At 36.8% G+C, this 18,144-nt stretch overlaps 5 protein-coding genes across 6 annotated transcripts in view; 2 read left to right on the forward strand and 3 right to left on the reverse strand.

The window, feature by feature from the left end:
- LOC104808563 (DExH-box ATP-dependent RNA helicase DExH16, mitochondrial) overlaps positions 1 to 2,521 on the forward strand; it is a 4,789-nt gene extending 2,268 nt beyond the window's left edge. For both annotated transcript variants that reach the window (XM_010534265.1, XM_010534266.1), the window contains exons 7-16: positions 199 to 276; positions 442 to 610; positions 689 to 801; positions 931 to 1,011; positions 1,096 to 1,161; positions 1,271 to 1,335; positions 1,455 to 1,500; positions 1,590 to 1,706; positions 2,025 to 2,116; positions 2,217 to 2,521. In XM_010534265.1, coding sequence (XP_010532567.1) covers positions 199 to 276; positions 442 to 610; positions 689 to 801; positions 931 to 1,011; positions 1,096 to 1,161; positions 1,271 to 1,335; positions 1,455 to 1,500; positions 1,590 to 1,706; positions 2,025 to 2,116; positions 2,217 to 2,316 — 927 coding nt within the window. In that variant the 3' untranslated portion in view covers positions 2,317 to 2,521. The remainder of the gene's footprint in view (positions 1 to 198; positions 277 to 441; positions 611 to 688; positions 802 to 930; positions 1,012 to 1,095; positions 1,162 to 1,270; positions 1,336 to 1,454; positions 1,501 to 1,589; positions 1,707 to 2,024; positions 2,117 to 2,216) is intronic.
- Positions 2,455 to 4,402, reverse strand: LOC104808562 (pentatricopeptide repeat-containing protein At3g22670, mitochondrial). The gene has a single exon (XM_010534264.2). It carries the CDS (start codon positions 4,268 to 4,270, stop codon positions 2,606 to 2,608), a length of 1,665 nt encoding a protein of 554 aa, XP_010532566.1. The 5' UTR covers positions 4,271 to 4,402; the 3' UTR covers positions 2,455 to 2,605.
- Positions 4,403 to 6,451: 2,049 nt separating this feature from the next.
- Positions 6,452 to 9,027, forward strand: LOC104808564 (protein RDM1). The gene is made up of 3 exons (XM_010534267.1): positions 6,452 to 7,031; positions 8,288 to 8,408; positions 8,539 to 9,027. Exons 1-3 carry the CDS (start codon positions 6,672 to 6,674, stop codon positions 8,904 to 8,906), a joined length of 849 nt encoding a protein of 282 aa, XP_010532569.1. The 5' UTR covers positions 6,452 to 6,671; the 3' UTR covers positions 8,907 to 9,027.
- A 44-nt stretch (positions 9,028 to 9,071) lies between these two features.
- LOC104808565 (pentatricopeptide repeat-containing protein At3g22690) lies at positions 9,072 to 11,660 on the reverse strand. Its single transcript, XM_010534268.2, is given in 3 exon segments — positions 9,072 to 10,116; positions 10,118 to 10,536; positions 10,538 to 11,660. Coding segments are annotated over 3 exon segments (2,532 nt in total). The 5' UTR covers positions 11,624 to 11,660; the 3' UTR covers positions 9,072 to 9,089.
- Positions 11,661 to 11,866: 206 nt separating this feature from the next.
- LOC104808566 (homocysteine S-methyltransferase 3) lies at positions 11,867 to 14,561 on the reverse strand. The gene is made up of 7 exons (XM_010534269.1): positions 14,270 to 14,561; positions 13,399 to 13,455; positions 13,073 to 13,302; positions 12,747 to 12,876; positions 12,462 to 12,665; positions 12,312 to 12,383; positions 11,867 to 12,226 (listed from the first exon to the last, which is right to left on the reverse strand). The coding sequence occupies exons 1-7, from the start codon at positions 14,453 to 14,455 to the stop codon at positions 12,053 to 12,055; spliced, it is 1,053 nt and encodes a 350-aa protein (XP_010532571.1). The 5' UTR covers positions 14,456 to 14,561; the 3' UTR covers positions 11,867 to 12,052.
- Positions 14,562 to 18,144: the final 3,583 nt, after the last annotated feature.

The raw sequence follows: 18,144 nt of genomic DNA on the forward strand, positions 1-18,144 counted from the left end.
ACTTCCGATATCTCTTGTTTGTCTGCTTGACTTTTCTTTAGCTGAAAGGATACAAAAGGGAAACCAAAAAAAGGTTTCAAATTTGCCATTGAATCTGATTCCTTAGTTATACTTGCCCACAAGAGCATTCACGTTGTGCTTTCCGATTAATATGTCACGATGACTTATCATGCTTTCGTTTTCTGTACTTTCTGGTAGAAAAGAATTGAAAGCGGCGGGAAGCATCTTTGCTCTGTAGTTTATGGTTCACTGCCTCCAGAGACTCGTACAAGACAGGTATGAGTTCCTTACTGGCCCGTGTTACTTGGCAATGTTCTAGAATATAACATCAACCCTCTCTGTTATTCTGTTTCAAGATTTTAGTGGGTGTCTAAGCATTTGTTTGTGTTTCCCCCTTGCAAATCATTTTCTGCAATATTAATGTGTTGCTTAGGACTGCAGGCAACAAGGTTTAATGATGAAACCAGTGAGTTCGATGTACTTGTTGCCAGCGATGCGATTGGGATGGGTCTTAATTTGAACATTTCAAGGATCATATTCTCAACCCTCGAGAAGTATGATGGTACCGAGTGGAGGGACCTAACGGTATCTGAGATCAAACAGATTGCAGGTACTTTATCATCGATACCCGATTAAATTTCAAAAAAATTTAGGCGTATTGTTGTTGTTCTGATCGATCTTGTTCTAGGGAGAGCTGGCAGGTACGGATCGAAGTTCCCTGTTGGTGAAGTTACTTGTTTAAGGAGGGATGATCTCCCACTGCTCCACTCGTCTCTGAAGTCGCCTTCACCTCTCCTCGAGGTAATTCTGCTGGATAACATAACAGAAGATGCTAGTGGTAGATCCTCTTTTATCACAGTTGCTCTCACATATGGATATTGGATGCATCTTTCCTGGGTTTTCTAATCTCAGGTGGTGTTTATTATGCAGCGGGCCGGACTGTTTCCTACGTTTGATCTCTTGTCTAGATATTCACTTGCACATCCTGAACATGGGTTGTACCAGATATTGGTAAAATATACTGGATTGTTTTATTATCCTGAATCTTCTTAATTGTTTGGCTCTCATCTGATTATTGTCCATTACTTTCCACAGGAACATTTCGCCGAAAACTCTAAGTTGTCTTCTAACTATTTCATTGCCAATGTTGAGGAAATGCTGGTTAGTTTAGTTATTACCTGTTCCCATCATAGCTTCTAGCCAAAAGTTTTTGGTCAAATGGGTGTCTTGAATCTTGAATCTAAGATCATCTTTGCGTGTACTGATTCAGAAAGTTGCCACTCTTGTTGATGAATTACCGCTTGGGCTGCAAGAGAAGTACCTTTTCGTCATCAGGTAACTCATCACAAGTTCACAACAGAAAGATCAGTGAATAATCATCTTTTTTTATACTCACTATTTGAGAATATCAAATAGACACTCAAGAGTGACCAAAGTTTACTATATGTATGCAGTCCTGTTGATATGAACGACCAAATTTCATCTCAGGGACTTACACAGGTAAAAGAGAAGTTGTATCTTGTTGTTCAGACATCAGACATGGTCAGTGTTCATAAGAATCTCTGATGCTGACTTTTGCTTTTTGACAGTTTGCTCAGAACTATTCGAAGAAAGGCATCGTAAGGCTCCGCGAAATATTTACGCCGGACAAGCTTCAGACTCCCAGAACACAAACAGAGCTCAAGGATCTCGAATCCGTTCACAAGGTTAGATCTTGCTTCTCCTATGTATAGTTAGTGACAGAAGGTTACCACTTTGTGGCTCTTCTCGTGATCTTTTCTTTGAATCAAGAATCAAAACTTAACCAGATTTCTATGGAAGTTGATGCTATGGCAACTGAACTGAATCACATTATATAGATCCGGAACCAGATATGAAATATGTAAAAGATATATTTACAACGCAATGGCCTCCTAAGCGATAATTAGCCATTACCGAGCAAATGGAGTAATTCTAGTACCTACATTTAACTTGAATCTGAAATTTTCTTCTGTTTTGTTGTATCCTTCTCTACTGTCAAGCAGGTTTTGGATCTTTACGTGTGGTTAAGTTTCCGACTTCAAGATTCTTTCCCTGATAGCGAACTTGCAGCCTCTCAGAAGGCAATCTGCAGCTTGTAAGTATCTGCAAACTGCATTTTCCGCTGCATTCTTAGAAGAGCTCTTTTTCTTTTGTTTTTTTTTGTTTGTTCTGATTTATAAACAATGAATCTACAGGCTGATCGAGCAGTTCTTGGAGGTTCAAGGAGTTCAGAAAGTTGTAAGAAAATTACGTTCTCGTACTGCCTCCACATTGTTGTCTGAACGGCGTCTCTGAGATGCATCTCCATGTGTTATTTCACCAGTTTGGTCATTGGTTGGTTCTTTAGTTCACCATTCTACACAGATGATAGAAAGAGTCAAAGTAGCAATCTTTTGTCAGAAACCAGGAGGAAATTTCCAGCTCTGTTAAGCAAAATCACAAATCAAAAGTTACAATTTATGTACTTTGCTTCATCAACAAATGAAAGTCAAACCATTCATCAAGTTGCCACAATTGCTTTCAATTCTGGCAATAAATTTTCTCATTCAAAAAACTTAACAGAGATACAATCTCTCTCGTCTGGTTAATCCACCGTCACTTTCAATTGAGACATCAAAGTCTGAATCTTGCTTTTGTCTTCTGTCATACCTTTCCTCTCAAGCTCCTCCAACAGCATTCTGCAGGTGCTGTCTCTAGGAACCATTCCTTTCAACACTGCCTCCTCAAAGAAGGAACAAGCTTCTGCAAGCTTTCCGCTTCTACACAGCCCTCTGATAAGGAGAATATAAGTAGCAACACCGATACTGACATTGTTTTTCACCATGTGATGCAGCAGAAGCCTCAACAGCTTCACCCTCTTCTTCTGACAACACATTTTCAGCAATGGAGCATAAGTGTCTATGTCTGGTCCGCATGATTCTTCCCCCATCCGTTTAAGCAAACCTATAGCCATCTCTTCTTGGGAGTGATCACAAGCAGCAGTAATCATCGTATTGTAGGTCAAAACCTCTCGAGGAACTCCTTGTTTTGTCATGTCTTCGAATATTTCAGTTGCATCCTTAAACCTGCCAGTTTTGGACAGGATATGTATCAACGAGCTATAGAACATAGCATCTAGGACACATCCCTCTTGTTTCATCCTCTCGTATATCCCTAATGCCTCTCCTACTTGCTTAGCTTTGCCTAAAGCATGCATCACAATTGTGTAAGTTACAGAATTAGATCTACACCCATTCTCTTGCATTTCTTCCAAGATTTCATACACTCTCCTAAAATCTTTCTCCCGGCAATACCCTTCGACAAAACTTGTGTAGGAGACTTCATCCGGGAGAAACCCGTGTTTCCTCATCTCGTCCATCATCCTCCGAGCATCATCAAATTTCCTAGCTTTACAATAACCGTGAATCAAAATGTTGAATGTAGCTACATTCGGCGGGAATGAATCGTTAAGCTCGAGAAAAGCTTCGTTAGCATGCTCTACGCTGTTCTCCTTCACAAGTGTATCCATCAAAAGGTTCAGAGCTTTGGTGTTCTTCATCACGCCATATCTCTCCATTCCTTGAAAAGCCTGAATAGCTTCACTGTATTGCCTAGCTTTCGCCAATCTCCTCATAACCTTGATCATGGTGTCGAGTGTGATGAATCCGGCCTCTGAATTCATCTCTTCGACTAATTCCCACATCAAATCGAACTTTCTGCACTTCCCCAGGACATCAACCATGGCGTTGTATGTTTCTGGTGAATGCCTATAACCCGTTTGTGATTTTGCCCAAGTGAAAAACCCATATGCTCGAACCCATTCATTGCTAAACCTCCTCAAAACCTGCGAAACCAAATCATCCGATACAACCACATCACACCCTTTTAGCTCTTCGACGTAATCATCAGTGAATGGATACATCTTCTTCAGAAATTCCCCGACTTTATCGGTATCTGATACGGGTTTTTCCCCGGCGACTTGCCACGGACTTCGTCCATCTTCAAGCCTCTGGCTTTCGACCCAGCTGGCGAGCGAAGGGATCACAAAGTCTTCATCTTCCGAGACCGCGGTTGCAGAAGATCGGTTCGCGAGGAAGTCTGTTACCCAAGACGGCAGCTCCGGAGACTCGGCCGAGTCGGACGAGTCAACGGGGACCGGAGACTCAGCCGCCACGGACAGAGCGTTGCTGGGCATCAGAAACCGCCGTTCGCAGAATCTTTTGGGTGAGAAAAAAGAGACAAGCTTGCTGACACGAAGCTTACTCTGCATTCTTTTTTTATTGAATTCAGACAGAGATACAGGAAGGTTCGATCCTACTGACACTGAAGGAGAATTCTCCGCTTTGAGTTCGAGGATTTGAAGCTTGTTCTGGAAAACACCATAGATGACCCAGTCGGAGAGGAGTTTCCCTGTACCAAAAAAAAAAAGAAAATTTATTAAATATCTACTGGACCCTTAAAAAAAATTAAGAAGGAAAAGACGATAACACCCTTGGTGAATTGGAATGTGGGAAAATTTACACGCCTAGGTCTTTTTACTCGCTTCACTCGAAACCCAAAACAAACTTAGGGCAAACACAAATTTGGGAGAGTAGAGGGAAAACGAAAGAGGAGAGGAGAAGCCATAGAAATCGACCATGAAACTTTAAACCATCGAAAATCACAGTTTTCGATCGAAATCCTAAACCACTGAAAACCTTAAACCACCAGAAGATGAATACGGTATCTTCATCGAAAGATAAAGAGGGTTCAAGTCGGAAGAAGAAATCTTCGTCGAGGCCATCCGAAAAAGGGGATCCAAGGAAGTTTTTCAGAACTGCTTCTGCTTCGAAAGAAGATGTAAGAATTTTTAGTCTTGTTTAAGTTTTGTAGGAGTTTGGATTTAGGTTTTCAGTTTCGGTTTTTGGTTGATGAAAAGTTGAAAGTAAAGTAAAATAATTCAAATTTAGGTGCAGGTGGGCGTAGTTGAGAAACTGAGGATTATAAACTAGTCGTAAAGAACAAGTCGTAAAATAGTCTTAATGAACTGGTCACATAAACAAGAGAGTGGTAAATTGATAATTTAGTAATATATTATGATATCTATAGTTGAATCGATTCGTTTTTATTGCAGATTGGTGAAACAGTGAAACCGGAATTTTATTTTGAGTTTGATGATATAAACAAGATATCGGTAAAAGTATCGTCAAAGTGTTTACACATTGAAGCTGTGGAGTTTTTGGAAAAACATTTGACTGCTCGAGAGATTATCTATTTATCACAAAAGTCCCCACTAAGACATATATTCCATATGAAAAAGAAGCAAACGTTGAAGATGATTTTAATGGTGGCACTCGTAAACAGAGCAGTGAAGACGAAAAAAGATAATGAGTTATGGTTCATAATTAATGGAGTTCCAATTCGGTACTCTTTGTGGGAACATGCCCTTCTATCAGGCCTAAATTGTTCTGCATTACCAAAGAATTGGGAGAAGATTGGTGGACTCGACTTCTATATAAAACACTTTGGCAAGGAAAAGTATGAAAAAGTTTTGAGGATGGAAGTTATGAGACGGTTTATAGAATTGTCTAAAAGTGAAACAGAAGATAGGTTGAAGATGGCTTATCTCATCTTGTTGAGCTATGTAATTGGACATCATCACACCGATTATATTAATCCGTTTTTGTTGAAGATTGTTAACGATTTGAAGGCTTGCGAAGCATTTCCATGGGGGAGGTTTACTTTCGAGAATGTTGTTGGTTTTGTTCACAATTACCTAAACGGGCATAGAACGCCAGTTAGCCAGTGGAACCTTCCTGGTTTTATAATTCCGCTAACGGTAAGTGATATAAATAAATAAAAAAAGAATAGTAGTGAATAAATAATAAAAAATATATTTTTAATATTGTGTCTTTTAAATTGCAGATGTTACCGTTCGAGTGTATTCCAAAACTCCGACAACATGGATGGTATAATGACATAAAATTGGAAGGAAATATCCTTCGAACTTGTCCGCGGATGTGCAGAAGATGTTTCATCCCAAACAAAAAATATGGGATAAAACAAGGATTAGCGAAAATGGGAAGAACACAGGTACACAAGTTTTTTCTGAATATAATTTGTATAGGAGGTCGTATTGAAATTAGTTAATATGAGTTGCAGACAACAAGTCATAATACATAATGATTGATATATTTGAGTATTTGTTGCAGAACATTGACAGCATTCTAATGCCAACGGAGGATGAATTACATCTGATTGAAAGTGTAGAATATGAAGACAACGTTGATGAGATGATTGATAGTTGGATAGATCATTTGCAAAAGGATCCAAAATGTGTGCGTTGGAAGGACATCCTTGAAGATGATGTGAAATCACGAACCATAGTTCCGATGATGAAGAAGCAGAATAAAAGAAAAGCAATTGTTTCGGTCAAAACTCCAAAAAAGAAAAGAGGAAAAACGAGTAAAGAAAAGAGAAAAATAACTGAGGAAGAAGAAGAAGACGACGAAGACGAAGAAGAAGAAGAAGACCAAGACGAAGAAGAAGGGGCCGGAGCAAAAGGCGATGGTGTTGAAGTAAGAAGAGATAGTGAATCTATAAAAGAGTTAAAGTTCGAAGTTAATCATTTGAAGGAGAAGATTGAATATTTGAGTAAAGAAGTGGACACACAAAAAAAGTTGTTGGAAGAAATGAAGAAAGTGGTTGCGGATGGTATAAACGCAGTGACAACTGTTTCGGTAACAAGAGAACCTAAACGAGAGAGTGGACATACGAGATCACCACGAGATGATCCTTGTGACTCGATTGATGAGTATTTTAATTATGTGAATAAATCAAATAAGCCTGAGAAAGTGGTTGAGAGTGACCTGAAGACGTTGGCCACAGATGTTTTTGATAGTTTGGTTCAGACGGAAGTGGTTGAGAAAGTGGTTGAGAATGAAGAATCAGAAGAACAAGAGAAAGGAAAAGTAGACGAATCAAGTGAAGAGAGTATAGAGAAAGAAAAAGAGAAAGGAGTAAATAAAGAAGTAGCAAAAGACAGAGAAAAGGTAATGTCTTTACTTTACTTAATTCTGAATTAATCGATTCTGCATCAGTCGTCAAAATGTTATATTTTTCTTAGGGTAAATAAGATCTAACTCATTTCTCAGGTTTAACACTATTTTTCACATATTGAATAACTTTTAAGAATCTACATATAAAATCATACTAAAATCACACAAAATAAATTATAGTATGATCACTTTTGCCAACTTCATTATAAACCAACACAAAAAATCATCATTTTATCCGTATCAACTAACCCAAGTTATGGGATATAGATATCGATTACTATCTTGGACGGTATTATCTAATATCTATCAAGCATCCTCTATATGTTGTTTGTAGAGATGTTGTATCGATGACAATTACTTTCGTACTGCACGACACTTTTTGATACTAAGTATCCAAAGCAAAAAAATGTCTACTTAAATGTTAGTTCGCCTTCTCAAATATATTGTAGTTCTCGGTCATATTTTTCCAAACACCGTTTTGAACACGTGCTTTGCACGGGTTATTTCATCGGACGGTACGATCGGGTCGGTTTGGTTCGGGTCGAGTCGGGTTTGTGTTTGGATTCAGCCCACATCTGGAAAGTTTTGGGCGGTTTTTTTTTTTTTTAACACTCCGATTTATTTCCTAAAATATGAGAAGAGTCCTAAAGAAACTTCAAAGCCGAGGCCAGAGGAAAAGATTAAAAAGTTACCTACTTTCTGACCTAAAAAAAAGGTGAAGTCTTTTTCTTCTTCATCTTTTCCTACTCGAGTAAATCTACGTGGATTCCTTCAGTTTCCTTGGTGTTTTGTTTGATTTGTTGATAAAATTTCCTGCTTGAATCATGGAGGAACTCACCATGCAATGCCGCCATTTGATTCTGATTTCTTCGCTTCTTTGGTCAAGAGATTGAAGAACAAACGCGGTTTTTGGATCTGGGTCGTTGTTTGTTTTCTGTTTGTTTCTCGGGAATCCAACGGAAGTTTCTTGCCTGGTTTTGGAGGAAAAATCTGTGAATACAGTGTCAAGTTTTGGACTTGTGATTTTTGTTCAAGACTGCAGGGGAGGATTTAGCTTTTTATATATATATATATAAAAGAGAACCTTTATTTGAAGGGTATACAGCATCAGATTCAATTCACATGAAAGTTGTTTCCTTTCTCTTGTACACTCAACTTCATCTTCTCTCTGCAAAATGTTTATATACACACATCTCTCTCTCTCTATATATATATATGCTTTGATCTCAATTGTGATTACTCGTCTCCAGGACCAGACAATGTTCAGTATGGAAGAGGAAACGCCTGGTGCTGCAGAAATTGATGTGATATCTTCAGATGATGTCAGTGATGAACAGAAGCAAGAGCAGAACATAAACATCAGTCCTGAAGGTATTTTTGTCTCTTGTTGATTTGTCTGAAACACAGGCATTTTGCCAGTTCTTTGTCTATATATTACAATGCTGCATATCTTCATTCATTAAGTCTGATCAGAAGGCAAAATGGTGATGATGAGGAACAGGTGCACTGTATAGAAGAGCGGAAATGTACCAAGAATACATGAAACAAATCCCGATTCCTACAAACCGTGGCTCGCTTATTCCTTTCACCACGTGGGTCGGATTAGGAGACTCTATCAAACAACTGTATGGTCAGCCTTTGCATTATCTCACAAACATTCTACTGCACCAGTGGGATCGATCAAGCTTCGGGTCTGAGGCTGAACGCCAGGCTTTGGACACTGTAATCCATCCTTCAAAAGCCGAAGCAGCCATCTGGCTTGTTGAAGAAATTCATCGGAGCACCTCATCATATCATTGCTTTGTGAACCTATGGCAATCAGATCCCATGTATCATGCCTTTATCGACCCGATTTATCCTAAGTTGTAAGGACTTACATGATGGATCCTTGTTTTACCTTTTTCTTGTTCTCTGAAGGCTGAGGATCTGATGTAGCTTTTGCTGGGTCCATGTGTAAAAACTCGGGTAATGGATGAATGTTTATGATGTATCTTGAAGTAAGGTTAATGAATCACAGGTGTGCTGAGGGAGGGGTATATGTCTATTTCTGAATCACCAAAAGTCACCACAGGAACATTGCCCATGGCGGAAGAAGTGAAACCGGTTATTGTCTCTGAGAACGATTTCTCGGTTGTACACTTTGGATGTCAACTTTGCGAATGAGTGGCAATCGGAGCATATCCTTAGGTTCTTGACAACTCGGATTGCTGTCCCTTCACTCGAGCTGATGAGCCCGAAGGCCATAGCCAGTTTCTCGCTGTGGCGGCTGAGCAGAAATTCCTTCTCTTGCTCATCTACATCGAGCAGAACATTGTCAAGATCTGGTACATAACCCATGTCTCTTGCTCTTTGGCTCATTTCCTCTAGCATGGCCTCCATTCGAGGCATCTCGGGGTGTGACTCATCGCCTGAGGTAAATTCGTGAATTTTACCACAGAGCTCTAGTAAACTCGATCCGGGTAATTTACGTTGTCCTTTCTCTTTCAGATGAAGCCTCACTTTCGCTACATCATTCCACCTTCCAGCGGATGCATACACGTTTGACAGAAGAACATGAACTCCGGTTCTCTCTCGGGCCAACCCTTTTATCCTTTCAGCTGTGTAAGCTGCAATCTCGACATTCTTGTGAACACGACAAGCTGCTAAAAGAGAGCTCCAAATAACATCGTTAGGCTCCACTGGCATGGACTTTATGAGATCCATAGCTTCATCCAACAATCCAGCACGACCAAGAAGATCGACCATGCATCCATAATGCACAATTTGTGGAGAAACTCCATGAACTTTCTCCATCGAATTGAAAATTTCCCGACCTTGTTGGACCAAACCGCCATGACTACAAGCTGCTAATACTCCAACAAACACTACCCCATCTGGCTTCAACCCTCGTTCAATCATCCCGTTATAAAGATCTAATGCTCGTCCTGCATTTCCTGACATGGCCATCGCCCCTATGGCAGCAGTCCAAGCCGAGACATCTCTCTTGGTCATCTCGTTGAAAACCCACATCGCGCTTTCAGGATCACCACACCTAGCGAACATATCGACTAAGGTTGTACAAAGTCTGACATCCTGCTGAAATCCACTTTCCAAGATTGAGAGCTCCTAAATAACCACATGCAGATGCAACACTTACCATTGTCACTCTGTCTGGGTTGACCCCCTCCTTCTGCATTACCCGGAAAAGCTCAACCGCTTCCTCGAACATGCTTTCTTGAACCATAGCACTGATGATCGTGTTCCAAGAAACGATATTGGTCTCTGGCATGTTTATGAATGTCTCCCAAGCTGAATCCAAATCACCATTCTCTGCATAACCCGCAACTATCGAGTTCCATGAGACCACTGTCTTGTTCGGCATCCGACCAAAGATACTAACCGCAGTTTCTTGCTTGCTACATTTCATGTACATATCAATCAAAGCATTGCATATGTTGCCCCAACCTTCAAGGCCATGCCTCAGTATGTATCCGTGACAACTCTTTCGTCCTTCAACGTTTATTCCTCAGTTGCGAACACGCTGATAACGCACTTAATATTGTAATCCTGTCTGGACGAATATCCCATCCCATCATTTGACCCAAGATAACTAATGCCTCCATTGCCAATCCTTGTCGTACATAATTTGACATCATAGTGTTGCATAAATCCACACTTTTACTCACACAATCGACAAAAAGCCGATTTGCTCCATCATTATCACCACATTTCATGTACATATCGACAAGAGCATTCTCCATAAGGTCGTTCATCTCAACACCTGCCTCACGGATAAAGGCACAAACTTTCTCGCCCGTTTCGACATCCTCCAGCTTCGCACAAGCAGATATCACGCACACCATAGTGACCGTATTAGGCATTGCACCATTACTTACCATCTCGAAGAACAAACTGACGGCTTCCATGGCGAGATCCCTTCTAGAGTAACCACAGATCATGCTGGTCCACGAGACAACGTTTTTTTCGGTCATTTTATCAAACACCTTCCGCGCGTAGTCGACCTCTCCGCACTCTGCGTAGAAATGAATCAATGAATTCTGCACGAACAGATCTCTAGCATAACCCATCTTCGCGACCAACCCGTGAATCTGAATCCCTTCAGTATACGCCCTACTCTTCACACAAGCATTCAACCCAATCGGAAACGTGTACTTGTCGGGAGAAATTCCCGCCATTACCATTCGAGCAAGAAGCGAGATGGCTTCCTTGCATATCCCAGCAGATGTGTATCCCTTAATCAAGGAATTGTAGATGAAAGAAGAGCCGCACGTTTCGTCTTCATCCTCTAAGAAATCGAACACCTTTCGGGCAAAGCTCAAGCTTTCACGAGTGCCCATTTCACAACTACGGGCTATAAGCTTGGAGATAGGTGAAACATCCTTAGCAAAACCTTGTTTCATCAAGGAACAATGAAAGGTCCTGAGTTCATCCAAGCTTTTGAAGTTCTTCAAGGACCCAGTCGGAGACGACGACGAATGGGTTGTCGCCATAGCCATGGCGTTTTCTGTTGTACTAGAGAGGACAGGACTCAAGCTCGCGGTAGCTAATACTTGGGGAATAATATGAAGGACGCTCGAATTCGCCATTGTTGGCCACTTCGCTACTTGTTCACCGGAAAAAACAAGCGAGTTTCCGTCGGTTTAGCTTCCATGGCAAGAGGAAGGAAGCTAGTTTGCGTTAACCGGTTCGGTTTAGTAACTCTCATGTCCATTCCTTCGGTTTTTTTGTCAATATCGGTTTACTCTTTCAGTAACCCGGTTCTGGTTCGGTTATCTTACAAGAAATTCATATAATTCAACTTAAAACCCCATAAAATCTAATCAGAGAAACTTCAATATTAATACAATTATACATTAAGACAGAGAACCATCATCACGCAATGTAAATGTTCTGTAAAAGACTTCCACAATTTATTAGCTTGATTCCAATATAGGATCAGTGCTATTACAACACTTTCTTCATCTCTCTAGACCGGGTCTAAACCGGATTTAACCGGAGCGGATAAAGAGAAGATTCTACCGCAGGAATCTGGTTTTGGAAGTGACCGGAGATTCGCCGGAGAGAATCTTCGAAATGGCCCTGACAGTGTTGGGAGTTGTCCGACAACAGCCTCCGAACAACGATGCTCCTCCTTCTCTCCACCTCCCAACGTACGACACGAAATCTTCTTCTGTTTCTCCGTTCGATTTCTAAAATTTACCAGAAACCAAAATTCTTTACATGTAATAACAACATTAGGGTTTCATCTAAATGAACAAGAACCAGTCACCTCACCATCCATTTCTTGCTCGCGCCATCGTAGATCTCTCCACTGTTCGGATACACGATGATGGGTTTGTCAGTCACCTGAAAAAAAAAACGGTTGCTTAAGCCGCAAGTCATCCGAATTTACCCTAGTTCGAGACTGTTTCTTCGTAATGTTACCTTGCCTACAGACAGTATCAAATCAAGGATATGTCTTGGAGCAGTGCAGTTGATTCCGACAGCCACGACGTTCTTGCAAGAATCCGCGACTTTAGCACACTCGGAGATACAATCGCTGCAAGAAACGGTGGCCCCGTCCGAGGAAGCGAACGAAAACCAGGCCGGGATATCGATGCCTTCCTCTTCAAGAAGCTCGGAATAAGCCTAGGGCAAGGTTTAAGAATCCCATGTAACGATCTAATAATATATATATCGGTTGTATCCATTGATGATGAATAATGATACCTCGGCTTCGAGCTTATTCGGGATAGTTTCGAAAGCGATTAGATCGGCTCCTGATTTGGCTAAGATTTGAACTCTTCTTCTATGAAAGTCCTTCAACGTTGTCTTGGTCACATTGTCTCCATATCTTCCACTGCAGAAAAACAACAAGAGTCGATATTTACAAAATCGCCCCAAAAGTTCTCTGCTCTCATAGATTTGTCACCATATTTTTCATTTCTTCAATTAGGTACCCACATAGTGTTTAGCACTAAACTGATAAATTTTAGCAGATTATTTCATAAAGAGATCCTAATAAATTTTCAAAAAGAGTTAAAAATATATGAAACCTGTATTCGGAACCATCGGAGAGATAAGCTCCGTAGCTACCAACGGAGGCGGCGACCAGAACCGGTCGCCGGGAATATTTTCCGGCGGTGTCGGTGAAGTCCCACGAGCCTTTGGTGCTCCTGTCGTAGAAGATTTCACGTGCCTCGCACGTGATCTCCACGCTCCTCCTCAGCAGTGCTTCTGCTTCTCCCTCCGACAACCCTTTCGCCATGAACCCTTGGATCGTCGCCTGCAACGTTTACCATTATTTTTATTTTTATTTATTTTTTTGGAATTTTTAAAAACGATTATGGGATTAATTAAGAAGATTAATCAAGTTAATCACCTGGTACGATGCGGTTATAATGATGTTTGCACCAGCTTCAAGGTAATCCAAATGCACCTATTTTATTGTACATATTCTTCATGTTGTTCTCTTGTATAATATTATGATATTTTTTATTTTTCATATTTATATAACGCATATAAAATAAATAAAAAGAGCCGTTTTTTGGCCAAAACAGAGGGTAATATTGTAATATCAGCAAGCGACAAGATATCTGAAGTCTTTGAGTTCCATAAATGCGGCGGCTTGACACGTTGCTAGACGCGAACCAAAACCGAGTATGACGTGGCATTTTAGTGCACTAAAATAAAATATTTTTATTGCAAATGAGTCGAAACTTTTATTCAAACGCAATAACAGATACACCGTATATTTTTTTTGGTATAAAGATACACCGTATATTGCAAACGATGAATATTCAAATAGAAGAAAACATTAACGCTTTGTACGAAGAATAATCCCTAAAATTAGGAACGACAAGAATACACAAAATATCTAATCATCATTTCTTCAAAAAAATATTTTTTTTTTCATGACCCCAAACTAGTAAAGAGTTCATCAATTTCCAAATCATTCACTCCTAAATTTTTTTAAAAAAATTCCGGAAATCTTAAAAAAAACAGAAAATTATCAAATATGACAAATAAAATACTGAATTTTTTTAATTTTCAAAAAAAAAACCCCTGAATATTAATCGCCGGTAAAGTTGTTAACGTCAATTCCACAAGTCAATTTTAATATCAGTCAAGTTTTTATCAAAGTAAAGTTACAAATTCTTTAACAGATTTGTTCATTTCATATTTCATTTTTCTTAGTTCGATAGATTTAGTATTACTGTGGCAATACTTTTCTCTAAATAATAATAAAATACCTTTCTAACGAGGTGAGGAGAACTAAGGAGGCATTTGGCGCTCCAAAGAGGGTCGTCGAGATCAGCGCCGTGACGTTCGAGCTCCGTCGCGAATCCGCCGTCAACCACCGCACAACCGCCGCACCTCTCCAAGAACTCCGTCATCACCTTAGACGGCGCCGTTTCGTCTCTCACTGGAGATCCCATCTCTTCTTTTAATTTATACGTACGTATAAACGAAAATTATATATATAGAGAGAGAGGGTAATATGCGTGTGTTTTGGATTTTCTTCGTGATATAATGATGTTTGTTTAGGGTGAAGATCAGTGCTTTTTATAAGCTGATATTACCTGTATACTAGGGGAGGGGAGGGCGTTTTAACCCGGTGGACCCAAAAAATTTTTTTAACGGGAGCAATAATTTTAAATATTATATAAAATATAAAAACTAATAAAAATATATCATCACAAAAATATATTTTATTTTACAAATAAATTTTACGATTTTTTATTTTTTGAAATCTATCCATAACTTCATTTTATAACTGTTTAAAATATATTTTTTCGATAAAAAAATTAGATAATTACTCAAAAATTGATCACCAATCCGACTATGCAAAGTTGTGTTTACAAAGTTTAAATATTTTTTAACAGTTGCGATGACAACGGAACGAACAAAATCAAAGCCAATTACAAAAGTCTGTATACTAATGAATACGAAATATATTTCTTTGTTTCCACTAGTAAGATGTAGAAGATTAGTCAAATTTGAAAATTTATCATCTTTCATCAAATTGCTGATGTAGATATTGAAATCATGTTGAAGAAATATTTACTCTGAAGAATTGAAGTTATCAGAATAAAATCCAACCAATTTCATCAAATTTAACATGTTAAACTCGCGTAATGACTTAACAAGACTCAAAACTACTTATAAATGAGCAATTTTGAATTTATCTCGTCAAATAGATCATTAAATTTTTGAACCTATAATTTTTTTTTAAGAAATTTATCAATTGGTTAAATCAAACATGAGATTTATATAAAAATAAATTTATTAATATGATAAAAATATAAAAACAAATGAATAAAACATAAAAAAATATTTAAAATCAAATTCATAATACTTACCTATTTTTTTTTGTTACTTTTTAGTTTTTTGGATTTGATTATATAAATTTATAATTTTTTTTATCAAAGATTAAATAGAATTTTGGAGTTGGAAAAAATTTTAAAAAATGAAAGAAAATGTGAAATTGATAGAAGAAAAAAATTGAAAATAAGATTTATAGTAAAAAAAAAAAAAGAGGGACACCACTTAAATTTTAGTGGGGATATTATTACAATTTAAATAAAAATTATAAGAATTATTATTATTAATTTTTTAATATGGATGGAGGCAAGTGCTCCCACTCATATACGTGTAGGTCCGCCCATGTATGGGTTTAGGATATCCAGTTTAACAAGTATCCGGAGAAGGGTATCTGAATATTAACGATGATGAGATCAAGTTTAACGAGACTGAGTTTTTTTATCTCGAATCTGGATTCAAATTTCAATGATCTCGTAACGGATATCCTGCTATCCGATATATTTATTAAAAATTCAAAATACCTTTATACTTATAACATTTATATAAAGTATTTTTATTATTTATTAAAATACTTTTATTTTATTTAATTATTTTTTTATCTTCTCAACCTTTATAATTTATGAAATCGAGTTTTGAATATTATTTAAATTATTTTTTATTAAATTTTATAAATTATAGAAGATTTGAATTATATATATGAGTTTGAATATTCCGAGACTACGAATATCATTGAATCCGAATTCGAGATTATCTCATAAAACCAAAGATAATATTTTTATAAAAACCGTGGTGATCAAACCGAGATCAGATTTGTTTAAAAATGGGATATTCGATCTGTGCCTACCTTATACCCTTAAGTTTTGTTAATAAGACTTTTTGGACAGACTTTGCAATGGGAATATTTTTAAAAATTACAAAATTAAAATACACATGAAATCTTCACAAAATTCAGATAAATTTATAAAAAAAAAACTAAAATAAAATCAAGCGAAGTTTATATATTTTTTATATATAACTAATGATATGGCTGTGGAAGTTCTTTGATTATGGATTTCATAACTCAAAGGTTAATTAACCTTTTTTATTGGATTTGTATAAAATGTGAGAAATAAAGGAGAAAATAATTTCGGATAATGTGCAAAGTGCAGATCAGACAGAAACCAGCTCGGTTTCTTGCCGTGTGGTTCATGACCCATCCAATTCATTTGCCACGTCGTCAATGACTCGCATCGATCAATTTTTTTTTAAAATTTTAATTTATTTTATCATATCTTGATTATTAGTATTATATTTACGCATTGCTTATAAACCCATTTCTGGTTGGCAAAAAATAGATTATTACATCTTACGTTCCTGTTTCATATATCTTCTCTTATACTTATATGGATGGAAAGCCGTACGTTACTTAAACTCATTATTAAAATCAATTTTCTATCTAAAGAAAAAGATACATATAAAATATAGATATTAATGGCGAAATAATATCTAGATGTACATATAACTATAGGAAATGTCATATTCTACATGATTTGAACTCGTCAAATAAGAATATATTCGAATAAAATTTTATTTCATACATGAATTTTACAAAATTAATGCATCTTATATATTTATAAGCTAAAGTATTTTGCCTACATACATTTTCCCTAAACACTAACAAAATTTGAAAATCAGACAGCATTAACTAAACATAATTTTGTTTTCATGATTTTAATTAATATTGGAATGTGGATTATATATTTGTCTATATTCAGCAATTTCTGTTTGTACGTGATAATGGTTGACGAAATGAATATAAAGTCGTGTCTACTCAATTCAAATATGGATTCCACATTCCATAATATTCCAACAAACGATTATGTTTATTATAAATACTTATTATTTAAATTATGGATTAATATATGTTTTATCAAATAAATTGTAAAAATATGACAATATCATAAATTATACTATTAAATTTTAATATTTAAAATTGAAAATTAAACTGTTTGATAATATCATAGACATTTCATATAAAGGTTATATATTAATGTAAAAAAATGCTTTATGTAACAGTAATTAATATTTGACACGGCTTTGAATTCAACCTCTGAAATTATCGATCGCATGAATATGGCCTCTTCGACGTCTAGATTATACGTCCCATTCCTCTCCGTTTTTATAGCTTCGAAAATATATATGTTAGAATTTTAAATTCTTAATTCTTTTTTTTTATAATGAAATTCTTAATTCTTTTAAATATACTAATAACATAAATTCAATTTTTGAACATTCTAAACATTTTTCTATAAACTTAGGTTTATTATCGGATCTTAACTAACTTCAACTTCTGAATTATACTATTACCTAGGCTGAAAAAATATTACAATACCTTTTAAAATTTATTATTGTTTAATTGAAATGATTTACGTGAAATAAATTAGTTTTTACAAGCATGGTTTTTACTTTTTGGAGGTGTACAAGAAAATTTTATTTTTTTTGTAAGGAATTAAATAATGAAATAAAATCATGCAAAAAATAATAAATAAACATTTACATATATTTTTAATTTATCATAAAAATTTAGAAAGATTAAGGTGTTGAATGCAGAGAGTTTTCACAGTTTTTAGATTTCAAAAAACAAAAAACCGACAAATAAATTTTTTTTAATTTGGTTTTTCTAAAAATCCGTAAATCTATTTGATAAAAAAATCAACTAAAAACTAAAAACCATATTTTTCTAAATTTACAAACTTATAAAATCCAAAAGACAAAAACCAAAAACTAAAAATCAAAAACCAAAAATTAAAGTAAAAAACCCAAA

Source organism: Tarenaya hassleriana, unplaced genomic scaffold (genome assembly GCF_000463585.1).
Source record: "Tarenaya hassleriana unplaced genomic scaffold, ASM46358v1 Cleome15, whole genome shotgun sequence".
Taxonomy (NCBI): domain Eukaryota; kingdom Viridiplantae; phylum Streptophyta; class Magnoliopsida; order Brassicales; family Cleomaceae; genus Tarenaya; species Tarenaya hassleriana.

What these genes read in the sequence shown, in the direction of transcription:
- LOC104808562 (XM_010534264.2), bottom strand. Translation starts at nt 4,270, where the DNA reads ATGCAGAGTAAGCTTCGTGTCAGCAAGCTTGTCTCTTTTTTCTCACCC.
- LOC104808564 (XM_010534267.1), top strand. Translation starts at nt 6,672, where the DNA reads ATGAAGAAAGTGGTTGCGGATGGTATAAACGCAGTGACAACTGTTTCG. An exon ending in TAGCAAAAGACAGAGAAAAG is followed by an intron (nt 7,032 to 8,287) that starts GTAATGTCTTTA and finishes ACTCGTCTCCAG; the next exon opens with GACCAGACAATGTTCAGTAT. An exon ending in CATAAACATCAGTCCTGAAG is followed by an intron (nt 8,409 to 8,538) that starts GTATTTTTGTCT and finishes GATGAGGAACAG; the next exon opens with GTGCACTGTATAGAAGAGCG.
- LOC104808566 (XM_010534269.1), bottom strand. Translation starts at nt 14,455, where the DNA reads ATGGGATCTCCAGTGAGAGACGAAACGGCGCCGTCTAAGGTGATGACG. An exon ending in TTATAACCGCATCGTACCAG is followed by an intron (nt 13,303 to 13,398) that starts GTGATTAACTTG and finishes TAAACGTTGCAG; the next exon opens with GCGACGATCCAAGGGTTCAT. An exon ending in CGAATAAGCTCGAAGCCGAG is followed by an intron (nt 12,666 to 12,746) that starts GTATCATTATTC and finishes ACCTTGCCCTAG; the next exon opens with GCTTATTCCGAGCTTCTTGA.